Source organism: Heteronotia binoei, chromosome 4 (genome assembly GCF_032191835.1).
Source record: "Heteronotia binoei isolate CCM8104 ecotype False Entrance Well chromosome 4, APGP_CSIRO_Hbin_v1, whole genome shotgun sequence".
In the NCBI taxonomy this organism is placed as follows: domain Eukaryota; kingdom Metazoa; phylum Chordata; class Lepidosauria; order Squamata; family Gekkonidae; genus Heteronotia; species Heteronotia binoei.
Genome location: NC_083226.1, coordinates 132,297,217 through 132,309,190, shown reverse-complemented (window position 1 = coordinate 132,309,190; position 11,974 = coordinate 132,297,217). Strand labels below are relative to the sequence as shown.

General features: G+C 38.2%; 1 protein-coding gene across 1 annotated transcript in view; it reads left to right on the top strand.

The window, feature by feature from the left end:
• Positions 1-393: 393 nt before the first annotated feature.
• Positions 394-11,974, top strand: part of CCDC125 (coiled-coil domain containing 125) — a 28,720-nt gene continuing 17,139 nt past the window's right edge. The window contains exons 1-5 of the mRNA XM_060235769.1: positions 394-764; positions 1,936-1,994; positions 2,695-2,781; positions 8,781-8,858; positions 11,066-11,151. Coding sequence (XP_060091752.1) covers positions 443-764; positions 1,936-1,994; positions 2,695-2,781; positions 8,781-8,858; positions 11,066-11,151 — 632 coding nt within the window. The 5' untranslated portion in view covers positions 394-442. The remainder of the gene's footprint in view (positions 765-1,935; positions 1,995-2,694; positions 2,782-8,780; positions 8,859-11,065; positions 11,152-11,974) is intronic.

Below are 11,974 nucleotides of genomic sequence, written 5' to 3'. Positions count from 1 at the left end.
TGTAAGGGATGGGTTCTAATCTAAACAATACTGCTTTTCTTTTTACATTTAAAGTAAACTTTGTGGCTAAGTGTGTTTCTGCTAGCAAGGCACAAGATTGCACTAATATGCTTGTATGTTCTTGGGATCTTACTTTGCAATAAATTTTCCTTTCTGTTAATTTGAAACAAATGTGTGCTTAATGTTGGCTTAATTTTGATGATAGTTGTTTCACATTCTTAAATCTTGTGGATGATTGATGTCACCAGGTTTCTTATCTACAAGATTACTTAGGTATGTGAAATGAAGTTTTTACTGATGTCTCAGATGCTAGAAAATACTAAAATATATTTATCTTGATATTAATTATTATGACTGTGTTTTTCAGCACAGCTTTCTCAATACACTTTTTTGGGGGAAATAGGCATATCCATCGAGAAACAAGAAGCTATTTGCATTACCAATGAGTGAAGCAATCTTATTACAGAACCATCCAGAAGAGGCTTCAGAAGGTGATGATGATGACATGGCATGTGGAGATCTGGGAAATGGACTTGTTAGAAGACAGAATGATATTTATGAACAAGAAGGTGTAAATGCGCACCCTGTCAGGCCCCGAAAAGGCTCAGCAAGAAAAAATGTCCGTTTTTTTATGCTGCCAAACAAAGGGGAAGAACATGATACAGCAGTTTTTCGTTGCTCAAGATGTAATTGTTTGAATGACATATCAATCAAAAAGTCTGGAGTGAATGTATTTGCAACCTGCAGCCGACAGAACAGCTTTGGTAAGACTTAATGTTGGTAAAGAGTTGCCAAATTCTAATTTTGACATAAGCTGAGATAAAGGCTAACTCATGGCATGGTTTTGTATTGAGATTAGTGGCTACCCTTTGATTATCAGAAGAATACATGAGTAGCCAAACTTTTAGTAAGACAGATTATTAGAACACAGTGTTCAAACCAATGTAGGATCAGTAGGCATCATGAAAATACTCCTCTTTTGCAGGCAGTTACTTCCTTCTCCCTTGACTTTTCCAGGGTACTTTTATGATGTAATTAGTTATGAATATAGAAAGATTTTCACTAAGCCACACCTTCTACTACTTGCAGTTTCAGAAGACCATTTAAATGGGATTCCATACAGGTGAAAGAGTTCGCTGATTTGTCTCATGTCCCATTCTGGTGTCCAAGATTAGAGGATGAGTGCAAAACATTTATGAGGACCATTATATCTTGTTTCTCAAGAAGGTCTGATCAGGATAAGCTAGTATTACTACTAGCAAATAGAGCAAAATTCATTTTTTTCTAAATTGCAAGTTTTGTTGCTGCCATCATAAAGATAGACATGGTGATGAGGCAACCTAATCTAAGCATTGGTTGCTAGGTCTGGATTGGGAAATTCCAAAGCAACTGTTGTTCCTCAGGGGAACTGATCTCTTCAATATAGAGATCAGATTAATTTTGGGAGGTCGGTAGTCACCAGCTGGTAGCTGGCAATCCTAATTAAGTTTACCAGTATACCTGTTGTTCCACTATAGGTCATTATCCATTAAATTGTTTTTATTTTCAGGTATTTTCAGTTATTTTCATGTATTTTCATGTTGTTCTATGGAAATGTGTAGATTTGCTTGCCGGCCAGCCGGCTTTCTTGGATAGTTAAGCCTTGAATTCAAGGCATTGCAGTTTGCTATTATACCTAGGTAAAGGCAGGTGAACAAAGCAGAATTTATTTTTCTCCTAAATTAAGATTCTAAATTTAACTTTAAAAAATTAAATGATTATTTTATATATATGGATGGAAAATATGCAAAGTAGCTTTGCAAAACAGCCAGTGTTTTCATTTGTAGTTATTTTTGTAAAAGCACACTAGGTACTAAAATGTAAGAATATTAGTTAAAGGAAAGGCAACCAGGGAATTTTACTAAGATCTTTCTGTTTTTGTTGTGAATTATACAGAGTCGAATTCTGAGGGGTCAAATGATGACTTAAGGCAACATCTTCAAGAAGCTGTAGAAGTAAGTGCCTTCAGAATCTCATTTCTCTCATCAAAGAAAAAGTAGGCATGTAGTTAAAAAATGGACACCCAGCCCTTGAATTTTGTTATCTGGCAACTCAGAAGCCAAGTAGATTTGATATTCACAATAAATAAGTCATAAACAAATAAGTCATAAACAAAATATTGGTTTTGTAGTCTGGAAAGCTGAGTAGGTTGAGGTATTCATTGGGCCTTTTTTTAATCTTGCATACATGGATCACAGAACTGTGTTTTTCCAAAATTTGTGTTGTATATAGGGGATGGGAGGGGGGAGTATGTAATTTTTGAGATGTTGTAATTTTTTCCTATCTCAATCATGGGCTTAATGAGACTGTGTTAAATAAAACCTGTAAGTAGTTATGCTGACAAGCTAGATGATTGATTTTCTAAAGACTGTTGTATTAATTCTTGTATTTAAGCACGTAGTCTGGTAAGATTCTAAAAACACCTCATGTGCGGAATTGATCTTGTGGCAAGGAATTCATCCTCACGCTGCTGCTTTTACAAACTATCTCTGTTGTCAATTTTTCACAAGTTTAATGGGCCATATCTGAATGTCTCCAGTTAAACCCAGGTCCACTTTTCCTTATATCATGACAACGTATGTAGATTTTCTGTATGTGGATGAGAATATTTTAAAAATATTTTTGTTTACCAATCTTGAATTTCTTCATTCCTAGGAAGCAGAAATTTTGAGAGTTGAGTTGGAAGCTTCTCAAAGACAACTGGAAGGCAAAGAGCAAGCATTAAAAATTCTACAGAGCATGGTAATTTTTAAAAATCCAACTATTTTTAACTACAATGTTGTTCGAATTTGCATTAAGTTCACAATGCAAAATTTGAAAATGCTACATGATAGATTTCAGATAGGACTGAATAATCTGTTATAGGTTTCTGACATATGTTGAGAACTGCTAGACTTTTTAATATTCAATGCTGACTGGTTAAAAAATCAGTGCAATGTGCACAGTTGGCTAAACCACATTTTAAAAAATCTCAAACTAGACTTGCTTCCTTGCAGCAAACATAAAAATATATTTTCCATTTCTATCTAACACGGTAAAGCCTTTCTTTTTTCAAGCAACCATGAAAGGGTAAAGGATGATAAAGAATTTTTAGCTGTATGTTAACTGAAGTAGCTTACCATACTTAATAAGGTTTCTGCAAACAACTTTTGTTTGTTCTGTTGCTTCTCTTCCATTTATTCTGTTTATTTTATTCTCATTCAGTTGTTTAGTGAAACATATAGGCTGAAGAGGCTACTACATTTGGTGGGAATTGGACTTTGTATATGTAGACACTATTTATCTGCAAGCCCAAGAGAGACTCTTAATAAAATATCAACAGGACTTCAAGCAGTCTTCATGGAGCTATGTAAAAAATCAAAAACATATTTACTTAATTGATCAAAATCCTTGCAAAATTTAATATAAAAACTTTAAAAAACATTTATATATACACTCTGAACCAATTAGGGTTGCCAAGTCCAATTCAAGAAATATCTGGAAATTTTTGGAGTGGAGCCAGGAGACATTGGGGGTGGAGCCCGGAGCAAGCATAATTGAACTTCAAAGAGAGTTCTGGCCAAAGGAACCACACACCTTTTAAATGCCTTCCCTCCATTGGAAATAATGAAGGACCTTCACAGAACTGGACCCCCTGGTCCAATCCTTTTGAAATATGGAGAGTATTTTAGGAAAATTCACTGGATGCTATACTGAAAATTTGATGCCTCTATCTCAAAAAACAGCCCCTCCTGAACCCCATAGAATCATAGAGTTGGAAGTGACCTCCAGGGTCATCTAGTCCAACCCCCTGCACAATGCAGGAAACCCACAGATACCTACCCCAAATTCACAGGATCTTCATTGCTGTCAGATGGCCATCTAGCCTCTGTTTAAAAACCTCTAAGGAAGGAGAGCCCACCACCTCCCAAGAAAGCCTGTTCCACTGAGGAATTGCTTTAACGGTCAGGAAGTGCTTCCTAATGTTGAACTGGAAACTCTTTTGATTCAATTTCAGCCCTTTGGTTCTCATCTTACCTTCTGGGGCCACAAAAAACAATTCCACACCATCCTCTATATGACAGCCCTTCAAGTACTTGAAGATGGTGATCATATCACCTCTCAGCCGCCTTCTCTCCAGGTTAAACATCCCCAGCTCCTTCAACCTTTCCTCATAGGACTTGGTCTCTAGACCCCTCACCATCTTCATCGCCCTCCTCTGGACCCATTCCAGCTTTCTTAAAATGTGGTGCCCAAAACTGAACACAATACTCCAGGTGAGGTCTTACCAGAGCAGAGTAAAGCAATACCATCACATCACGTGATCTGAACACTATAGTTCTGTTGATACAGCCCAAAACTGCATTTGCCTTTTTAGTCACCGCATCACACTGTTGACTCATTTTCAGCATATGATCCACTAAGACTCCTAAATCCTTTTTGCACATACTATTGCTAAGACAAGTCTCCCCCATCCTATAACCATGAATGGATTTTTCTTACCGAAATGCAGAACTTTACATTTATCCCTGTTAAAATTCATTTTATTGGTTAAAGCCCAGCTTCTCAGCCTGTCAAGGTCATCCTGTATCCTGTTTCTGTCTTCTACTGTATCCTTCATCCAGATCATTTATAAAGATGTTGAAAATCATTTATAAAGATGATCCTTGAGGGACTCCACTTGTCACTCCTCTCCAAGAGGATGAGAAAGCATTCACAAGCACTCTTCGGATGTTATCTGTCAAAAGGTTACAGAACCACCTAACGGTAACAGGATCCAAACCACATTTTACCAACTTGTCAACAAGGATAGTATGTGGAACCTTATCAAAAGCCTTACTGAAATCAAGATAAACAATGTCTACAGCATTCCCCTGATCCAACAAGGTAGTCACTTTCTCAAAAAAAGAGGTCAGGTTAGTCTGACATGACTTGTTCTTGAGAAATCCATGCTGGCTCTTAGTAATCACATCCATTCTTTCTAAATGTTCCAGGACTGACTTTGATTATTTGTTCTAAAACTTTTCCAGGTATAGATGTCAAGCTGACGGGTAGGTAGTTACCTGGATCCTCTTTTTTCCCCTTCTTGAAGATGGGGACAACATTCACCTGCCTCCAGTCTTCCGGCACCTCTCCTGTTCTCCAAGAATTCTCAAAAATAATAGCCAGAGGCTCAGAAATTACTTCTGCAAGCTCTTTTAGAATCCTTGGATGCAGTTCATCTGACCCTGGGGACTTAGTTTCATTTAAAGAAACTATGTGTTTATATACTCTGCCGTGAAAACATGTGTTTATGTACTACCCCTATGCTGATCCTAGGTGGGAACTTCGTAACCTCCTTATATGTTCTGTTTTTGCCATGCTGAGCACTGTTTCCCTCAGAAGAGAAGACTGAGGAAAAGTAGGAATTGAGCAGTTCTGCCCTCTCTACATCACCCGTTACAATTTCACTTTCCTGCCCTTGCAATGGGCCTACCATGTCCTTGCTCTTTTTCTTACTTTGAACATAAGAAAAGAACCCTTTTTGTTGTTTTTAGCATCTTTGGCCAGCCAAAGCTCATACTGAGCTTTAGCTTTCCTAACTTTTTCTCTACAAGCACTGGTGAGTTGTTTATATTCATCCTTGGTTATAAGGCTCTCCTTCCAATTCCTAAAGGAGTCTTTTTATTTCTCAAGTCGTTAGAGAGCTGTTTATGGAGCCAACTTGGCTTCTTTAGGCTTTTTCCATTTTTTCTTCATAGGAATCATCTGTGATTGCACTTTCAGTATTTAACTTTTAAGAAACTCCCACCCCTCCTGAACACCCTTCTTCCTAAGTATTTCTGACCATGGGATTTTACCCAGCATAGTTCTAAGTTTATCGAAGTTTGCCTTTCTGAAGTCCAACCTATAAGTCTGACCGCATATAGCTTTTCCCTTCCCTAAGACTGCAAATTCCAAAATCACATGGTCACTATTGCCCAGGGTGCCCACCATTTCCACTTCTTCAATCAATTCTTCATTGGTGAGAATCAAATCCAAGATAGCAGATCCCCGTATTTCCTTTCTCACTTTCTGGAAAAGGAAGTTGTCAGGAAGACAAGTCAGGAATCTATTTGACTTTTCATTTTTAGCAGAGTTGTACTTCCAACAGATGTCCAGGTAATTGAAATCTTCCATGATCACTGTATCCCTTCTCTTGGAAAACTTTGCAATCTGTTGTAGGAGTATCTCATCCAAGTCCTCTGCCTGGCTTCGTGGTTTATAGCAGATCCCCACAATAATATCACTGTTTTTTCTTAATACTTTTACTTTTACCCAGAGACTCTCAACTGAGCTGCCATGTTCAGATTCACATATTTTCTCACAAGTATATACCTCCTTTAGCGGTCCCATGGCGCAGAGTGGTAAAGCAGCAGTACTGCAGTGCTGTGGTCTGAACTCTCTGCTCACGACCTGAGTTCGATTCCGGCATAAGCTGGATTCAGGTAGCCGGCCCAAGCTTGACTCAGCCTTCTATCCTTCTGAGGTCAGTAAAATGAGTATCCGGCTTGCTGGGGGAAAAGTGTAAAAGACTGGGGAAGGCAATGGCAAACCACCCTGTAAAAAACTCTGCCGTGAAAACTTTGTGAAAGCAACATCATCCCAGAGTCGGAAACGACTGGTGCTTGCACAGGGGACCTTTGCTTTCCTTTACATATACGTCCTTCACATATACTGGTACGCCTCTGCCCTTTCTCATTTGCCTGTCCCTTTTAAATAAGTTGTACCCCTGAATCCTAATAGTCCAGTTGTGTCATCCCACCAAGTTTCAGTAAGGCCTATTATGTGTTAGTCTCTCTCCCGTATTAGGACTTCCAGTTCCTCCTGTGTTTCCCATACTCTGTGCATTAGTGTAGAGACATCGGAATCCACGTTTTATATATCCCAAGGGTTTAGTTTCTGTACAAACCTACAAGTTCACATTACCTAGCGAATGCACCACTCTAAGCAAATCTTTAATATTCTTATCCCCAGTTTCTGGCATCATATGAGGCTTTGAATTATTGTCTTGCTCCCCCATACAATTTAGTTTAAAGCCCTCCTTATTAGGTTAGCAACACCCTTTTCCTTTACCTCTGTAAGGTGCAAACCATCTCCCGATAGAAGACCACAATCTTGAAAGCGTAAGCCATGGTCCAGAAATATCCCCAGATACCCACAGATAAATTCTCCATTATACCCTATGGGAATCAGTCTCTATATGGAATAATGGCATGCTCAACATATGGAATGATGGAGTGTTCAACAGGCTTTCTGATGATCCTGAAGCGGGAGGAGGGCCTCCAAACCTGGAGATCCCCTGCTCCTACCTGGAGATTGTTGCAACACTAAAAGAAACTGCAGATGATGGATTAAAACACAGTCACAAGCAGCTGCACTTTGTCATGCTGCACAAAATTACTTACTTCATCCTGACTGCAATTCAGTCAGAACCCATGCTTCACAAATATTGTTTCATGGCAATAGTTCCTTGCTCTCAGTCTTGCACATGTGGTTCTCCTTGTTAGGTTGCAAGCAAGGAACTATTGCCATGAAACAATATTTGTGAAGCATGGGTTCCAATTGAATTGCAGCCATGAAGAAGAGTAATGGAAACATGGAGTAATCTAGGATTCATGTTGCTGTATTAATCTGCATGCATATATGGGGAAGTCCTTCAGTACATCAAGCCAGCCGTCGGAGAAGTATGCACTTCCAATGAAAGTTTGCATTGGTTGAGCTCAAACAACGCACTTGTGGACATTGTTGGGACTGTTACTTTAAGCAGCGTCTGGGCACAGATAAACGTGGTGTTCCTGGAAACTGATATTTATTTGTCTTTTGAATGTAGTATGTTGTTGTAAGCATATGTTTATGCTACTGCAAATTATAAGAAGAGAATTAAGTAAATGTGAGTGTATAAATAATTTTCTGCAGCTGCTTGTGACTGTGTTTTAACCCACCTGGGGATTGGTAGCCCTAGAACCAATGGGTCTGGGCAATAATTAAGGTCATTTGAGTGCAGAAATGTTCTCTTGAGAATGTTAACTAACAGCCTCTTTCAGTACGGATAACACTGTCCCTCTTTCAAAAGTTGTCTCTTAGGAGTATATTGGTACAAGAGGTAGACTGTACTAGTAATCCAGCATTCTGTTGGATACTCTCATAATGCTGATACTGTTGACTATTAGGTACAATAGGAGACTGATTGGTGCTCAGATAATTAGATAGTCTAAGCCAGTATGTAAAGGGATGGGTGGATTGTACTGTACTTTTTAGTAACTTTCTGTTTCTATCCTTTGGCACTAGTTTTTCTCTTAATTAAAAGTGAAATTACTTTCTGTGTTTATGTCTTGTGATAAAGATAGCATTTCTTGGACAAATACCAGATATGTTTGACAATACTTACTCTTTTCTCACAAATTGCTGTCATTCTGTTATTTTTCTCCTCTTCCAGTAGGTAGGTTAGAAATTGTTCCTTTTTAAATATATACAATTCCTGACTTGGTGGTATTTTACAGTATTATATTTGGATTCTTTGTAATATATATATATATATATATATATATATATATATATATATATATATATATATATATATATATATATATATATATATATATATATATATATATATATATATATATATATATGTAGAACTGCAACTTCCTGTAACTGGTTTAATTGATACATAGGTTGATACAATTTTAAAAACTATGTGACATGGAATACTTCTTCTTTTTGTTAAATATGTTTCTCAGGCAGTGTTGGATAAAGCCACTAGTCATACTAAAGCAATGTTTAAGAAAACTGAGCAACAAAAGAGAGCTCTAGAAAAGGTAAGAGTGTACCTGACTTTCCATTCAAGAGTGACACACAAGGCTGTACATCAGTACCAGCATCCAATACCAAGTTAAATACAAGCCCATTGGTTTGTGTTCCTAATTCTTTCCTGTATGGAAATCCTAGGGTTTATTTATGTTAACAAATATAATGGCTTGCTGTATCTTTTACAATAAAGCAAGAATGATCCTGAAACCTCAGAACAATTTTCTTTACATTTCTTCCTTAAGCAAAGTATATTTGTATAGAATCCTGTAATGCACTTACTAACTGATACATTTAATTAAAGTTTCAGTTTGTTACCTAATTATGTCTACTGATCATATGTGGAATTTGGTGTAATAGTTTTGTCAGGGCTTTTTTTGTAGAAAAAGCCTAGCAGAAACTCATTTGCATGTTAGGCTACACACCTCTCACACCAAGCCAGCCGGAACTATGTTCCTGTGTGTTCCTGCCCAGAAAAAGCCCTGGAAACAAGGATTTTTATAATATTCCCCCCCCCCCGAGTTGAAGCATTTGAATTTTTTTTTATCATCAAAGCAATAGTGTTTGATGGCTCTTTGGGACAGATACTGTACCATGCCATTGCCCTCAAGACAAGCAGGAATGCAAATGTGACAACTAACATAGATAGACATCACACCCTTTGAAACCTGGCCAAACCAACTGGAACTCTAGCCAAGCCAGCCGGAACTGCGTTCCTGTGTGTTCCTGCTCGGGGGGAGCCCTGAATTTTGTTCAGTTCTGTTTTCTGAATCTTTTCTGAACCTATTTCAAATCAAAAATACAAACTAAAATTTCTGTTTCTGCTAGATTCAGAAAACAGTAGTTTGTACTTTTGATTTGAAATATTGGCTTTCCTGTGAGCTCTTGGAAGTTTCTTAGCTGCTGATTTCCTAATTTTATCTCTGTGGCAGGATATATGTTTCCATTTTACTATCACAGCATTTTTAATTGATTTTGACACAACAGATTTCAGGGTGCAGAATTTCTGTTCCGCAAGAAGATCTGTTCTTAGCCCTCTTCCCAAGTTACAGTGAATGCATGTACAATCTGATTTTTCTTTTTGTGTGTGTTGAATAATTCTCACGTTACTTTAGGGTTGCCAGGTGTACTCTTCCTGCTGACAGAGTGGGAGTGGGGTAATGTCACCACATGTTGCTTACACAATGACATCATGCAGAAGTGATATCATGCCGGTGACATTGTACAGTGACACTCTGGCATTTGGGACAAATTATGCAAAATACTAGCATTACAGCACCATTTCCCCACTATGATTATGTCACTTCCATGTGATGTCATTGCACGGGCGATGTTGCTTCACAAGGAGGCTCTTCAGGGGTGGGTTTTTCACTGCCAGCTAGCTGAAGGCCCAAAAATCAGAGGATCCCCTGCCCCAGACTGGGAGTCTGGCAACCCTAGGTTACTTTATACACATGTATAGTATCATTTGTAAAGCGAATGCTTATTGGGTCCTAGAAACAACTGTACACATGTATATGTTCACTGTAACATCTAACAGGTATGTTAACTATCTGTTTCTGAGCATTTAATAGATACTGTCCACAAGTCTTCAAGCTCAGCAGCATGCTAAATTTCGAAAACAATTGAACGTCAAGATTGTACATTACTGACCATCTCAAGAAAATCAACCTAATGTTTTGAGATAAACTAAATAAAATAGTTATTGGAAATGCTGAGCAGAACAGACATCAGGATGTTTCTGGAAAAGGTTTACTATAGCTTTCCTGTTCAATCAGGCAAAAATCAGTTCAAACAACTTGCCTGTTCAATAAGCCTACTTAAGAATATTTCAGAATATTTTTGCCTGCCTGCTTCTATTTGGAATTTTGGCTTAAGAAAATAAAATTGAACTATTTTGTGATGGGATGCTTCACTAACTTTTACAGTGCTTAGGATATTATTATTATTATTATTATAACAGAAATATTATTCTGTTATCAGGATGGTTCAATGAGATGTCCTTGCATTTGTAGGCCTAATATTTAAACCTTGGGTTTGAATCCCAGTTTATAGGCAAAAGAACAAACCGCAGTTTATTTTTGTTTAGTTGGGACATTGTGATGAACTATATGGAGGAAGAGAAACAAGATTGCTTGAACCTGAGGATTTCAGAGTTGAATTTTTATCACAAACAAACCACATTTCATTATGTCTGAATGATTTTATTGTTTTATAGGAAATCAATGTTCTGCAGTGGGAAATCAAAATTAATCAGGAGAGATTTAAAAATATAGAGGAGACCTGGGCAGAAAAATATGATACGTATGTATATGTTCACTGAAGCAATCTATCTTTTTAACAAACTGAGTTTCTGAGTTTTGAAAGACTTCATTCTGAGGTTTGTGGGGCTGCCTAAAATTCTGAGTTGTGATAGCTGGGCAACTGCTCTTTGTTTGCTTGAGTGGGCTAAAGGTGAAAGAGATTGAGAGTGATTACTGCTGATTGCTTAGGAGTGCCTCTGCTCCACCCTTTTTGCATTTTAAGCTGCGCCTTGCCAAAGGCTGAGCACATCTCACAGAGGTCTGAGAGGAGCAGAACAGAGCAGAGCATCTCTGATAGCTGAGACAGCTGGAGAAGTTGCTGAGAATTTCTGAGTTTTGAAAGACTTCATTATGAGGTTTGTGGGGCTGCCTAAAATTCTGAGTTGTGATAGCTGGGGAACTGCTCTTTGTTTGGTTGAGTGGGCTAAAGGTGAAAGAGATTGAGAGTGATTGCTGCTGATTGCTTAAGAGAGCCTCTGCTCCACCCTCTTTGCATTTTAAGCTGAGCCTTGCTAAAGGCGTGAGTCTTTGACGAGAGCTAAAGGGCTCTTGGCCTGTGGCTCTTCGCCTAGGAGCTCCCTAAGGACCAGGAACCCAGATCCCTGATTTCCTTGTTCTCCCAATAAGGTAAGTTGACCCTCCAGAAGGGGAGCCACTTAAACAAACAGCATTTAAAGAGGACTGTATATTTTAAAATATATATATCATGAAGATAGAATGCCAGCAGGGGGATGGGGGCTTTCTAGTGTTTTGCACTGAGTGTCACATGTATGACTATCTGCCCAAAGGACAGAAGTCTTGGGTGTGTGCTCGATGCAAGGAGC